Source organism: Crotalus tigris, unplaced genomic scaffold (assembly GCF_016545835.1).
Source record: "Crotalus tigris isolate CLP2741 ecotype Arizona unplaced genomic scaffold, ASM1654583v1 scf7180000018559.1332295, whole genome shotgun sequence".
NCBI classification, from domain to species: domain Eukaryota; kingdom Metazoa; phylum Chordata; class Lepidosauria; order Squamata; family Viperidae; genus Crotalus; species Crotalus tigris.
This window is the reverse complement of record NW_024097076.1, coordinates 1,209,510-1,225,149: the sequence shown is the minus strand read 5'-3', so window position 1 is coordinate 1,225,149 and position 15,640 is coordinate 1,209,510. Positions and strand designations below refer to the sequence as shown.

General features: G+C 35.8%; 1 protein-coding gene across 1 annotated transcript in view; it reads left to right on the top strand.

Moving 5' to 3' along the window:
• Positions 1-15,640, top strand: part of CSMD3 (CUB and Sushi multiple domains 3) — a 131,040-nt gene that overhangs the window by 52,533 nt on the left and 62,867 nt on the right. Inside the window, exons 18-21 of the mRNA XM_039354551.1 lie at positions 3,334-3,528; positions 4,845-5,018; positions 13,036-13,209; positions 14,475-14,648. Of these exons, the coding sequence (XP_039210485.1) occupies positions 3,334-3,528; positions 4,845-5,018; positions 13,036-13,209; positions 14,475-14,648 (717 nt within the window). The remainder of the gene's footprint in view (positions 1-3,333; positions 3,529-4,844; positions 5,019-13,035; positions 13,210-14,474; positions 14,649-15,640) is intronic.

Genomic DNA, 15,640 nt, shown 5'->3' with positions numbered 1-15,640 from the left:
AGAAACCTCACAAAATAAAGTAAGGCTTATTTTCCTGAGCAGTTTAGGACCATATAAGTAAAAGAATATCTCCTCCATATATATTTCTGTCCAAACTCTTTGGATATCTTTGAGAATTCTTCATTAATACCAGTGGTGGGATTCAGCCATTTCACACCACTTCAGCAGAACTGGTAGCTAATTTTTTGTTGCTGAAGCCCAGAATGGTTTCCAGAAGCAGCATCCAGAGAACCGGTTGTTCACATATTTGAATCCCACCACTGATTAACACTGTTGAATGAAAAATCTTCATCAGGGTTCAGTCGAAGCCAGGAATAAAGAAAATGGAGATTCTTTTAGAAAGAAAGTTGTAGTTTATTGAAGAGCAAAGCCAGACAGAAGCATGGCTCTGGGAAAGCTGATCACATGTTGCTGGGAGTGGTGGGTTTTTATACCTTCTTGGGCTTTTGTTTGGAGTTCCTGTTCCTGTCGGATGAACTTTGACCTGAGGTTCAGTGTGTCCTTTTTGGTATTGGTGGGTTAATCTTATTATGTTTCCTGTCCTTAGAGTTTGGGTGGGGGATGTAGATTTAAGGGTCTTTGTCTTTCTAATCTCATCAGCTTCTAGGTTCCCGGCTCCAATCTTTCTGAAAGGATTATCACATCTGCATTTCTAAAAGCTGGCTTCTACCTAGATTCTGCTTGGGGGAGAGGGGCTGGGGCTGATTTCTGGGCTGGTTTCTGTCTTTTTTAAAGATCTTCTCCATTATTCCTTTGGGGAAATATATTCTGTCTTTTTAATATTCCCCAAAATATTTCTTTCTCTGGATTCTTCCCAGAACACCAATGAAGTTAAATGATGGGACAGATAATTGAGGACCTTCTTATTTTAATACTGTGCTTGGGAAAATTGCTTGGCTATCTACCAGATAGTCTTTCTACTGGTTGTCTTTCCTTTTTCAAGGCAGCTAAAATTATAGAGTTTATCTGCTTGTAATTTTTTTAGTGCTGGGAATGTTTGGGACTTACGAATCTTATATATTTTACATTGTTCCGTTGTTCTTTTCCTGGCTAATTGTTATCAAAAGTTATTGGTTTTTATGTTTGGTTGGGTTTTTTTTTTTTTTGTAATCTACTAAACAAGAGAGCTCTTATTTAATGAATCTATTGATTCATGTAATTAATTTATAAATTCAAAATCTTCATGATCAGATTGGAAATAACTAAACAATGCTGGAGGAAGATACTATATAGTTATCAAAAGCACAGAAGAGATAGAATTCTCCTTTGAATACAAAATGCATGTATTATGCCCTAAACTTTAATAAGACAAGTCAAAACTTGCTCCATTTTCTTTTAATGAACAAAATAGAACTTAATTATTGCCGAACGTTATGCATATGGTAATTAGGATGATGATGATTGAAAGAATTTCCATTTGTATTTTCAGAAGAAGAGAATGTTACTTATTTCATAAAGGAACAGACAAAATTCACTAAGTTGTTAGCATGTAGAAGGTTTTGCTATGCACAGACATATAGATAAATGTACATATACATCATCCATTCATTCTTTGTTTGTATAGCTGGATGCCACCATATGACACAGTGACAGGGAAGAATAGAAAATAGATAAAGCAAAATAGCTAATTGGGAAATTAAAATCAAGTGAGTAACACAGAGAGAAGAGAAACACCTCTGAGGTTTATTTAAGCCAGGGGTGTCAAACTGCCGGCCGGATGCGTCATGAGGAAACTGTGCCCACCCCATTGCTGGCAATGGGGAAAATGTTCCGATACGTTGTGCGACATCACATGACATCGCAAGTTTGACATGTCTGATTTAAGCCATCTAAGGTAGAACTTGCTTCATAAGAATGCATCAGAAACTGTGAAGATCTCCAGATGTGGAACATCACTCTAAAGGCAATTAAGCTAATAACACATGGTGAGGAAAAAGCCTTTAACCTAGAAAAGATATGTTGTGTGAATTATAAGAGGTGGCCCTTCTTTCAAAGCTCTAAATGGATCGTTATTTAAATACGTCGAAGTACTCTCATTAGTTTCAGTATTAAATACAATCCAGCTAGATCAGTGGTTCTCGACCTTTTTAATGCCGTGACCCCAACTGGTCATAAGTTGAGGACTACCCAACCGGTCATAAGTCGAGGACTTTCGCTGCCCGGGAGCACCGCGCATGCATGGTGCCACCCCCTGCGCCGGCTAAGGCGTAGCTGGCAAGCGGCAGAGACGGAGCAGGCTTACCACCGGCTGGGGCACCAGCAGGCTCAGCCCAAGGGAGGTAAGGCACCTGCCGGGCCCCATGCGTGCCAGCAACCCTCCCTGTGCCCGCCGGCCTCCCTCCTCCCATCTCTGGCCCTCTTTTATTTACATTTTTAGTAGTTGCTCAGCGGGGAGGGGTGAAAGCTTCCAGACAGCTCGCCTTCGCTGCAGACAACTTGCAGCACCGTTTGCAGAATGGGACTTTTGGCGGGCTCAGCGGGGTAGAGACAGCTTGGATAATTCCTATTGGCTTTTGAAAGCCAATAGAATTAGACTCTATTCAAGAGAGTCTATTCTATTGGCTTTCAAAAGCCAATAGAATAAAAGGGAGTAGCACAGCTAAGGAAAAGGGGAAAAAAATGACGGACTGTGTTGTTTGGCGACCCCCGTGAAATGATCATTGACCCCAAATGGGGTCCCGACCCACAGGTTGAGAACCACTGAGGTAGATATAAACATCGTATAAATAAGGTGTAATTACAATTGCAAAGTTTTGTCGCTTGTTTGTGCCACCTGATTTTCCACCCTATAGCCAAGGACAATGTTAGGGGAGAAAAAGCTCTCTTATTAGTTATGACATATATTCATTCTCTGATACAAAGAGTAATTATGGTTAGATCCTAATGATGTGATTCTGCTGATATTAATAATTTACTAGTCAAAAGTGAAATCAGATATTTTCATTTAAAATAAATGAATATGAATATCATGCTTCAAGATGTAGAATAATCATCTGTATTACAGAAATGTTTATATAAGGATTATATTACCAATCAAATAATCCACCCCTTTAAATTCTAATATGTGGTCCATTAATTAATTATTTTGAGCAATAAAACAACCATTCTCTGTAGCCAAAGAAGGAACTATAAAATGTTAAACGGAAATAAAACCAGAATTACCAACAAACTGCAGATTATTATACAATTGTTTAATTTACAAATTAAGATAGTTTCATGTCCTAATACATAAACTGATATCAAGGATTGACCCTCTGAAGCTGTCAAAATATATTCTCTCTCTCTCTCTCTCTCTCTCTCTCTCTCTCTCTCTCTCTCTCTTTCCATTTCAAGTTGTTACATGTCCAAGCATTAATTCATTTACCCTGGAACATGGAAGGTGGCGGATAGTGAATGGATCTCACTATGAGTACAAAACAAAAGTAGTTTTTAGCTGTGATCCTGGCTACCATGGATTGGGACCAGAATCCATTGAATGTCTTGCTAATGGAACTTGGAGCTGGAGAAACGAGAGGCCATACTGCCAAAGTAAGTATTCTAGTATTAGTTATTCATATTTAAATCCAAAACACATCCTCACCATCAATCAGCACCCAGATAGGTAGAGATTAACACTAATAAGTACGGGTAGTCCTCGACTTACAACAGTTCATTTAGTGATACTTCAAAATTACACAGCACCTAAAAAGTGACTTATGATCGTTTTTCACACTTATGACTATTGCAGCATCCCATGGTCAATTGATCAAAATTCAGAGCCCTTGGCAACTGACTCATATTTACGATAGTTGCAGTGTCCCAGGGTCATGTGATCCCTTTTGTGACCTTCTGATAAGCAAAATCAATAAAGAAGCTAGATTCACAATAAATATGTTACTAACTTAACAGCTGCAGTGACTCACTTAACTGTGGCAAGAAAAATCGTACAGTGGAGCAAAATTCACTTAGTATTGGAAATTTGGGGCTCAATTGTAGTCATAAGTCGAGAACTACCTGTAAACAATACCTCAATCAAGGATCTACCAACTCAGACAACAAGTTAACAGTAAACAACAACCCAATCAAGGAACCACCAAGAACACTCCCACCAACACTGACTGCTATTGTATCAATAGAAAGCAAACCCCATTCCTTTGTAACACTGATAATGTTACCTAGTTTGGTAGTGAAATGTCTGCAAGAAAACAACCAAGCTCAGAGAGTACCAAGGACTCCACAGATCAACCCTGAGCTACAAATATTCTCATCTAGCGGTATCATTCAGATTCAACTAGCTCCAGGTCCTTATTGGTCCTTATATTAGGTAGTTATTTATTTTCAACATCTTGTGTTAATCCTGAAGACCAACAAACTGAAACTTACAATCCTTTTTCAATATGGTAGTTTTTTTCATAGGAGGATAATAAGCCTATTATCCTCAGCCTGCTGGGAAAAATGCCATGGACTTTATCAGTGAAACTTTAATTACAGAAGAATATATTTGAAGCCACTATACAGCCCACATAATCATTTAATGCAGATAGCTTTAAAATAAAGTACATTCACCAGTTTTATTCTGTCTGCAGTTTTCAAAATCAGCCTTGGACATATCAATAGTCACAGAATCAATTTTATTCCATTGCACAATATTGTTTTAATCACATTTCTGTCACTTTACCAGCACACTGTTTAAAATATACTTCAGATTATAGATTTTTTTCAAGTATGTATTATCCTAGCCAGTACCTAAATATTTTAGCATTTTTATTGCCATTGCTGTTTTTTTAACATTTATTTTTAATTTATTTTGTTGTTAGTATGAGTGCAACATATATTGTAAATATGTATATTTCTTCTTTTCAAAGTTATTTCCTGTGGAGAACTTCCTACATCTCCAAATGGGAATAAAATTGGAACTCAGATTACATATGGCTCGACTGCTATCTTTACTTGTGACCTAGGATTCATGCTGGTGGGCTCAGTGGTAAGAGAATGTCTCTCTTCTGGACTATGGAGTGGAACTGAAACAAGATGCTTAGGTAAGGAAATACATGCTTTTTAAAAAAACAAAAAAGGATATATTTTAGTATATCATGTAACTTCCTTATACAAATTCTGACTTGAATATTAACGTTTTTTTCTAATGCCTTTGTTTCCATTCCACTAGTGAGTCATTGGATTTATGAACATGTGACAGATGCCCCATTGAGGATGGCTGTGATTACGCTAAGATTAATTAAAGATAAATTGTACCATACATTTAAGGCAAAACAATTAACATAGGGTATTTACAGGGTCCCAACAGTAATTCATTTAGATCAAGGTTAGATTTTTTTTTCCTTTATTTTTTTATATATTTTGAGGGGGGGAATATAAAGTCACTGGACATTATTTTCTAAATCAATTTTTCAAAAGTGGCTTGGCAATTTTAGTTTATCCAAAATTACATAGGATTTAAGACTCTTGGCTGTTCGTAGATAACTTACCTAGTTTAGGTTAAATGTTTTAATTGGCAGTGGTCTAACTCTTCTTGTAAAATAAAATATGAATCATCTTTAATCCTTTTAAATGTTCACCCTAAGTCAAAATAAAGTGGTTATACTTCTTAGGTTGCTTTTCTTAGATTGTGTTAAAGACTAAAGTATTCTTTGAATTTCAGTTCCTGATGACCTGGCTGGTTTCATGTAGGTTTTTTTTTCTTTTTTTTTATGATTACATCGAAGTATTTGTCACTGCTTTTTTCTGTGATATTACTCAACTTCCCAGTCTTGTTTATTGTTGTGATATTGTCTGGAAACCATCCTATCAAAGTTCTATTCAGTCCTGACCCTGCTTTGCTTGCCAGACTAGACAAAGCCAGATGCTTGCTTCTTTCCTGTAAAGAGAATATGCCAGTACTTAAATAAATCTTAAAGGCTATCCTCCGTATTCCCTTAAGAGACATTTTTAAATAGCACCTAAGGAAGCTTTTTATGTAGGAAGATAAACAGGATGCAAAACACAGTGGATACATTTAGTTATTTGTCTTAATTTTTTAAAATAATTTGTTTTGCAGTGGGAAGCTAAGTGGAACCACTTTACAATGTCATTCTGCTAAAATGTTATTTAAAAAGACAGTAATGGTGCTATATAAATATTATTGCTTAATACTTGGGCAATGTTGGCTTCATACTTTGTATGCATACATACAATACACACACATCAAAACTGCACATTTTTACCTACATAAATATCCCTCAGCTCTTCCCTGTCAGAAAAGCAACATTCAGAAGCCAGAAAAAAAGTAAGCAATGGTAAGCTAGAGATATTAAAGACATCAGATAAGAAAAGGAAACAGAGTTGAAATAATGTACAGCCAATCCAATCCCTATGCAGTACAGATTTATCCTTGAAATCTTTTATTTCTTCTATTAATTCTATACATCAATCCATGCAATTCCTTTTATTCTTTAGAATTTTCAACTCTGCCTTTTTCAGGTTTTTAACATTTCAACAACTCTCTCCAAACATCAGTTTATTTTTCTGTCCCTTCCTCTTGACCCAATTGCTATTATGTCATATATTTGTTTTGCAATTCCGTCTTCAATCATCCTAGATGACCAAATCACTTCAATTTACTGTTTTGATACTGCTTGTTCACATTTGCTGTTCAGACATCATTCATGCAGCATCCACCCACTCCTGATGCTTTGATGCCTATTTTATTCAACTTCATTTGATGTTTCTCCTGACATACCCCACTCTCATATAGTGAAGTGGTCAGAAGCATCCCTTACATACTGCTTGTTGGAGCTTCTTCTAACAAGTATTGATTCTTCACAAAAGATTGCATATTGCCAATATTTACACTGTTTTAAAATTTCTGGAGCCCTTTTGCCATTTTTTTCCTGTAAACAATCTATCATCTAAAGTACATAAACGGATAGGTTCGCTCTAGTTTTTTTGTTAAATTTTATGTAACTTGCAATTATTCATCCCATTTTGCTTGTCAAACACAAGTACCTTGGCCTTTGATACCTTAATTTTCAGATCAATATTCTTCTTCGAACCGTACAATCCAATGTAGGTCATTCAGGTTCTCAGGCAACAATGTAACATCATCTGAATACAAACATGCACATATAGTCACATCTGTAACAGTGTTCCTATCAGAATGGCCAAGTCCACTTTTCCAAATCACAATGTATTTTCTTCTTTGCTCATATCTAATGTGATTGCAGGCATTATTGATATAATTATCTATATGCATTGGTGGTACAGTGGTAAGTATCCTCACCTGTTACACGGGAGACCGGGGTTTGATTCCCAGATGGGGAGCCAACTGATGACTCTACAAATGAGTATGGCTGCAGCCATTTTTCCTACTCATTTTTGGTTGCTACATAGAGCAGAGGGAGGGGGTTGCCCAGGTGATTCACTAGTTTAAATAATCTTTTGTCCCATGGGAACCAAGGTCATTGGGTGCTCCCAAGACTGCAGGTTGGATGTTCTGTAAAAAGCCCGTCAGGAAGATGTACTGGGGAACATAGTTGCTTGCGTAGTTTTAGGGGAGGAATTTTTTAACTTTGTATCGGGGAATTGTTACATATGTGTCCAGACTTGGTTTAATATCATGGTTCTGACAGACAGAGACGAATAAAGCAGAACTCTGAGGCTTGTAAATTCCTCAAAGAAAATGTTTATTAGTTACAAAGTATCAGCACATCAAAAGTGAAACCAAATCTGGAGACACACGTAACAATTCCCCAATACAAAGTTAAAAAATCCCATCCCTAAGGCTATACAAGCAACTACTTTCCCCCATACATCTTCTTGGCGGGCTTTTCATTCTTCTGTCTTTTTCACCTGTATAGAGGAACAGTAATACTATTCTTCCAATGCCAGAGATCCATTGTTTAAACATGAAAACGCACTCTATATACAAAGGATATTTACATTTTTTGAACCTACAGATTTATTGTTCTGCCCCATTCTGATCTGTGTGTATATCTCTCTGTGTGTCTGTTTATGTTTGTATGTGCATAAGCCTGTGTCTTTTAATCAGTTTTTTACTCCTGTGGACTACCGGGAGATGTCCTTGGCAAGGTTTTGGATATAGTTTGCCATTGCTTCCATCCTGGGGCTGAGAGAGATGGACTGGCTCATGGTTACATGGCCAGTTTAGTGGCTAAAGTGGGGTTAGAACATTGTCCTAATTGCTAGCCTGATTTTTTAACCATTACACCAAAGGGGATCTCTCACTTTTATTTCCTTATGAACCCCTTACAACCTCTAAAGTCCTCCTCCAGCATTTCCTCACTTTACTTTCAAATAATATAACTTTTAAAAAATTCAGTTAATTCTGCAGGAATCTAATTGTTTAGCTTCTTAATCCACTTCCCAAAGCAATTTTTATTTCATCAAAATTGCTCTCATTTTCTCTCTCTTTTAACCTTTAGCATCCCTTGCTCTTTCTGGTGATATTCTTTATACTTAACTTTTTTCCTTGTGTATACATTATGCATTAATTTTCTTTAAATCTTATTTTTTTCAGCATCATTCTCTTAAATGCAGTTTTCCTCAACCATGTTTCCACATTTGTCCTGTCAATCATTCTTTTTCATTCTTTCGATTACTGTAACTCCATATATGATTACACCACACAGCAATATAACTTTTTAAAACTCTATTCCAAGAAGTTTACACATCCTTTCCTTAACGTATGCTTTCCATGCATTCTTTTGAGACAATCTATCATCTACTCTAATCCTTTAAAAATGCATCAGCCATCTTTTCTCTATCTATAATTCTTTTCATTTCTTTCACTTCAACTTTTCCCCCCTCAAAATCTCTTAATGATATATATCACATTTGTACCCTTCACTAATTTTCTCAAGCTTTCATTATGAACAGTCAAACCATTCATACTTTTAGATTTATATAAATTCCTTTGCTATGTGCTCGTAAATAAATTAATGTCTAAGCTATGTATTCAAAATGAAGAGACCTATTTCTAAAGAGTTTCCCACAAGCCACAATTCTCCTCAGGTCAATGATGGATGGATGGATGGATGGATGGATGGATGGATAGAGCTCTTTCTATTTTCCAACAACAACAATCCTGTGAGATGGGTTGGGCTGAGAGAGAGAGCAAGTGGCTCAAAGACTAGCCCCCTAAGACAAGATTTGAACTCACAGTTTCACAGTGCCTTAACCACCAGACCAAATTGGCTAAAATAAAACAAACATTGTATTAAAATGTTTTGTCTATCCACCTAATGAGAAAATGTGCAATATACTATACTGTATATCCAAAAATGAATGAAGAAAAATAAAAGGATGCTATAGAATGTTACTAACTTCTCTACCCAATGAAATAATATTTTGTTGTACTTTATTTCTATCTATTGCTAATTTAACAAACAAAATCAATCTAATTATGTCAGAAATCAAGCCATTCTACAAATTATCTGTAGTACGGAAAAATGGTAATAGTATGTGTATTTGTGGATTAGGAGTATGAGAAGCTGGAGAAGCACCAGATCATGAATGAGGAACTACAGAAGATATGGAAAGTAATAGCTAACACAGTCCCAGCTTAGCACTTCTGATGGAAAAACAACGCAGTGCTAGGAACAGCTAAAATCCTGTGCAGAACCCTCAAATTCCCAGGTGTCTTGTAGAGGACCTAAGATTGAAGAAGACACCACCCATAGGTCTGAGAAGATTGGGTTTTTTGAGCAGTAGTCTACTAATTCAATTTGACAAACTGAATAAATTCAGAATGGAAAACATTGTGGACAATCCATTGCTAATAAAAATAAAACTGTGTTGATTGGGAGGAGAAATACTAACTTTTTTTAAGTTTACCATCCATAGTAATCCTTTCATTGGAAATTAACATGCAATGCTGTGTTTTATTAATAGGATATGATGAATGACACAGGAAAGCCAAGGTTGGTGATAAGTGTGGTATGCTATCCGGTAAACAATATAAATAAACCTATTTTTTATATTATTTAGGATGGCTGACATAGGTCTCTATTTCATACAATGTTTGGAGGAGAGATGCCCTTTTTGCTAGATTGTGATTTGTTGCTGCTTCAAGCTCCCTAATTATTGCAACAAAATTATAACAACTTGCTGCAATACATCACAGTCTTTTTTGAACTATAGTACCCAGACCTGGTCTCAAGGGGATTGAGATTGAATCAGTGGATTGAAGTGGATTCTGACCAGGATTTAAGAAAAGGGTTTTTTTTCCTAAAGAAGAAATCAAAAGCATTTTTTATTACAGATAATAGTTGAATAACCTCACATTTTCAAAAAAGCTTCTTTAAATTTTAGGGCTCATTTTTATGCATGCATTGCAATAGGATAAGAATTATGTAAATAAAAAAGAAAATCATCAAAAGATTGTTGACAATAAGGGGATTAAAAAACATGCAAGTTTTAGTAGGCTTTTAATGTGGCAGGTGTGTTCTCATGTTCTTGCCAGGGTCAAAGAGACATCATGACACTCTTTATTATAGACATCATTGAAAGAAGAACTTGAAGAGCTTGTGGTGTGTTAGGGAATTTGTTCCCACTCATTGAAAAGGAAGGGAATTAAACAATCCACTCCGGAATGGTTATGCGTAAAGAGTTACCAATTATCTGTAATATTATCATTGTTAAAATCCCTGTGCATCCTCTTGTTCACAGCATAATGAGACAGCCATTCTGGAAGATGAGCTGGGGGGCATGGGGATAGAACAGTTTCCTTGGTGATGGAAATGACTGTAAATTAGAGCTCTCACATGTCGGAAATTGCATTATTTTATTTCCACAATTCATATATCATTTTTTTCCAAAAGAGATCTGTGCCATCATACATTTTAGAACTTAGTTAATGAAGAGAATTGAGGTGCGTGTGTCTGTGCAAATTGATTTTCTCAATCTATAGGTATAATATTGCAGTCTTATATTTAGCCTATGTGTATTAACTTGAGTTGTGGGTGAAGAAGTTAGCATTCGTGACGCCCATTTCTAATACATTTAACTTTAAGTGGCTGGTAAATTGATGGTGGAAAGGTGAGTAGATGACCTCCTACACACACACACACACACACACACACAGACACACACATTTAAAAATACAGCTAATCTACATGAAGGATAATTACACTACTCCTGGACAATTAAAATGGAGGTAGGTTTGCCTCCTCCCACATCAGATAGAAATGAAGGTTACAACAGGAATGGCAATAAAGACTTTTATATATTTCTCTCCTTAATCCAGTTTTGGAGAATTAGCCCAAACATTGACCACTGGTTCAGCATGGTAGGATTAATTGGCATTTAATGTGACCAAGGAAGATGTTGAGGTACAGTGTCTGAATTATTTGTGGGAAGACTTGTTATTTTGCCTATTGTGTGCTATTACAATAAGAAGGCTGCAGGGGGATTGTGAAGAAATAGCCATCTAGTTGACGTTTCACAGATAGCTGAAGAAAGAGAGAGTAGATAGGGTTGGACCCCCCCCTCTAGGAAACTCCCTGTAGGTGTGATGGAATTGATAGTTTTAAGTCAGAATGGAGCTGCTTTGGACAAAGAGTAAAATACAGGACCCATATTGATAAGAGAACCTCTATATTAAATTAGGTTTGTGTTATTTGCTTCCTGGTTTTAATCATCACCACCATCATCATTAGCCATTGGAACCACAACTAAGGAAAAATATCTAAAGAAAATATGTGGAATTGTATTGGACAAGTTTATTTTGTCAGCATCAGTAGTCTGAAAAAAAAAGAGAACAAGGTCAGATTAATTGAAATTAATTTAAAATGGTAAATAGGATTATTCTCCATATATTTCAAGTTGTCCCCACGTTGGAAAATATAATCCAGTAACTTCTTTTGGAGAAATTTCACATACTATAACCAAGTTTTATAGGGAACATGTGCAGCCATGGGACTACAAACTGAATAGGCCTTTCCTAGAGAAATAACAGAATCTGTAATGTAGAAAAAAATACTATCATAGCAACTTAAAGCAATATGGGCAATCTCATTACAGAGCAACAACAACATGAGCCGAGGTGGCGCAGCAGTTAGAGTGCAGTACTGCAGGCCACTTTAGCTGACTGTGTTCAGCAGGTCAGCGGTTCAAATCTCACCGGCTCAAGGTTGACTCAGCCTTCCATCCTTCTGGGGTAGGTAAAATGAGGACCCAGATTGTTGGGGGCAATGTAAATATATATATACATTGCTTACTGGTGTACACTGCTTAGAGAGTGCTTGCACTTAAAGCGGTATATAAGTCTCATAAATAAATAAATAAATAAATGAAATTGCAAATATTTGGTGGCAAAATTGTTGAATTTCAGTTATGTAATGTTAGCCACCATATCATCATCAAGGTACTATTAAGAGACAAGTTTGTGTGTTAATTTAATGTAGCCATAACTGCAAGATCAAAATATTAAGTAGTAGAAAGTATAAGCTCTTAGAAAGTCAACACATCTGAACCACAACATGGTGAGATCTAATTTGGGATCACAACTTTTCTATCCCTCCCCCACTCCCAGTCCTCTCATCCTGACAAAAATACACTTGGAAGGCAATTTTGGTAGCTAATTGTAATTGATGGTGAACATCTTAATAATAACTTTTTGAAAAATTATTTCAGATGAAATAAAAGACAAATCCTTTCATTAATTCTTATGACTTGCAATTCCTTCCTTCTTTCTTCCCTCCTTTCTTCCTGAAAGCTCATTTCAAGGGGAAAACAATTTCTCAATTTACATGGGAGTTACCCATTTTTGCAAACACCATTTTGAAACTAGATTAACAAATGAAACTGTTTAGTTAAGGTTGCTCACTAACATTAAAATCTAACAGTTCAACCACTTCATTATTTTGATTCTCACAATATTTATTCAATAAAGACATGAACTGCATGGGAGTAAAGCTGAAATATAACTATATTATCCAAACAACAGATACAAAAGAATAATATTAATCCTATTGGTAGAAGAAGAAGAATGGTGTCCCCATTTTTAACTAATGTTGCATCAATTTTTGTGCTTTATTTTAGCGGGTCATTGTGGAATTCCAGATCTTATTGTTAATGGCCAGGTGATTGGTGAAAATTATGGATATAGAGATACTGTTGTATATCAGTGCAATCCTGGTTTTCGGCTCATTGGTTCTTCTGTACGGATATGCCAGCAAGATCACAACTGGTCTGGTCAGCTTCCATCCTGTGTGCGTAAGTAACACAACAGAGGTTAACATGTGCCTTATGACATCTGTTTTTTTTAAGATGATGAAAGGAATAAAGTTGGAAGAAGAGCCAACAGTTAGGATTCTAAATTCGGACTATAGTGTCCAGGAAGGACAAGTATGGACACAGATTCTCCTGGAGAAAATCTTACTATTAGGTTGCTAAGAGTGGACATTGGCTTGATGGCACACAATAAATCAATAGAGCCAAAAATTAGTAGCAAGATAGGGCTGTAGCCAGTGGTGGGATTCAAATATGTGAACAACTGGTTCTCTGTGTGGATGCCTGTTCGGGAAGTCCATTCTGGGCCTGGGCAACAAAAAATTAGCTACCGGTTCTGCCGAAGTGGTGCGAACCCGCTGAATCCCACCAGTGGTTGTAGCACATTTGTATCTGTCTACAGTATCTTGTAAAAAGTAGTGCTAGACTGAAAGCCCAAATAAATAATTCTTAATTTAGAATTGTGCAGTATATTATTTTACATGTTTTATTTATTAAATTTAACGTTATAATGCAAATCATATTAAAATACCATATTATATATTGCTATAATTTAGTATAGAATACTGGGTGCAAATATTCTAGTACCATGTAATTCAGTACATGTTTCCTGAAAAATAAATACTCTTGTAGTCACAATGATGTAGCAATTAGAATTTGATGTTCATGTCAAGCAGATAATAAACATGTGGAATGTTCAATAATATTGAAGCATTCATATCAGGTTCTCACAAGAGTTTTTTTCTTCAATCTATCCTTAGATTCATTAAACACTTATGGGGTTTAAAACATACAAAGCCAACATATGTTGTGAATGAAAATATTAGAAAACCTAACCTTTCTTTTCCAGGATATTTTCTAACATGCAGCATTAGTAGATATAGTTCTAAATTGACTTTAAGGATATGATTAATTTAAATGTACTAGTGATTCTGAGTATTTCTTGACTGTAAAGAAAATATAGAGATTAATTTACTATTCTGCAGATCAGTATAGAAAAAACAAACTTAATTTATAAAAAAATAGAATCTGCAACAAAATATTCTGTTATGGACATTAGTGAATTGGAAGTAATAAGGATTTAGGTATGGACACTGACAACACCGTTGTTTTTTCATGGAACACTTTCTCCTTTCTGTGCAGGATTATCCGTGTAGTCTCCAAAATATTTCACAAAGTAAGAGACATATTGTTAGCTATGTAATCTAATTATAACAATATTACTTCTCTCTTGCTTCTTCCAATATTAGCTGTCAGTTGCGGTCATCCAGGGAGCCCAATTTATGGACGAACAAGTGGAAATGGTTTCAATTTCAATGATGTTGTGACATTCTCTTGTAATACTGGCTATGTTATGCAAGGACCAACAAAAGCCCAGTGTCAGGCAAACAGGCAATGGAGTCAACCACCACCTATATGCAAAGGTAAGGGTTGGAACAAGTTTGGAGATGAGATATGTCAAAGGTAGTCTTTTTTTAACAAAAGGAGTGGGTACTTTAATGATAGAGACTATGCTATTAATATTCCAGTTAGATGACATCAAATGAAATGGTACTTTGTATATTTTTATTCTTAGTCTTCTGTTCAATTTTTTTTTTACAGAAATATATGCAGTTGACATGGACACTCAAAATGCTAGCTGTGATCCATCAGAGGTCCTTGATACTCTCTGAGCTTGTTTGTTTTCTTGCAGACATTTCATTACCAAAACTGGTAACATCATCAGTGCACAGTGTACTGATGATGTTACCAAATTTGGGTAATGAAACATCTGCAAGAAAACAAACAGGCTCAGAAAGCACCAAGAAACCCTCATTTCAACCCAGAGCTACAACTATTTTCCTCTAGCCATTTGATTCATTGTTATTACAATTATATTTGATTAATATATACAGGTAGTCCTCAATTTATGACTATAATTAAGCTCACCATTTTAACTAAAAAGTTGTGATGGTTATTAAGTGGGTCACCATTTTTGGTATCAGGCATTCTTTGCAAGAAAATAGAAATAAGTACAGTTTGCCAACAAAAAACGTTGTATGCAATCATACAACCAAAGGGTACTATAAATGGCTGTCAATACAGACTGGCTGCCAAGCAGCCAAAATACAGTCATGTGACTATGAAAGAAGTGGCCTTCAGAACTTCAAATCTGGGTCATAAGTCCCTTTTTTTTCAAATTATCATAACTTAAAATGGTTGTTAAGCAATTAGTTGTAAGTTGAGGACCACTTGTAATTGGAAAACTATCAGGAAATCCAGAATCATTATCTAGAATATAAAATAAAAAATATCACAGCATATTGTCCCTGTATTATTGGCAAGAGAGCATCATGGATGTATCCATGGAATCTCTCAGATTTAAGGGACTTTTTACTTGTAACCTATCTGTCAAGGTTCTGACTAATGAAATCAG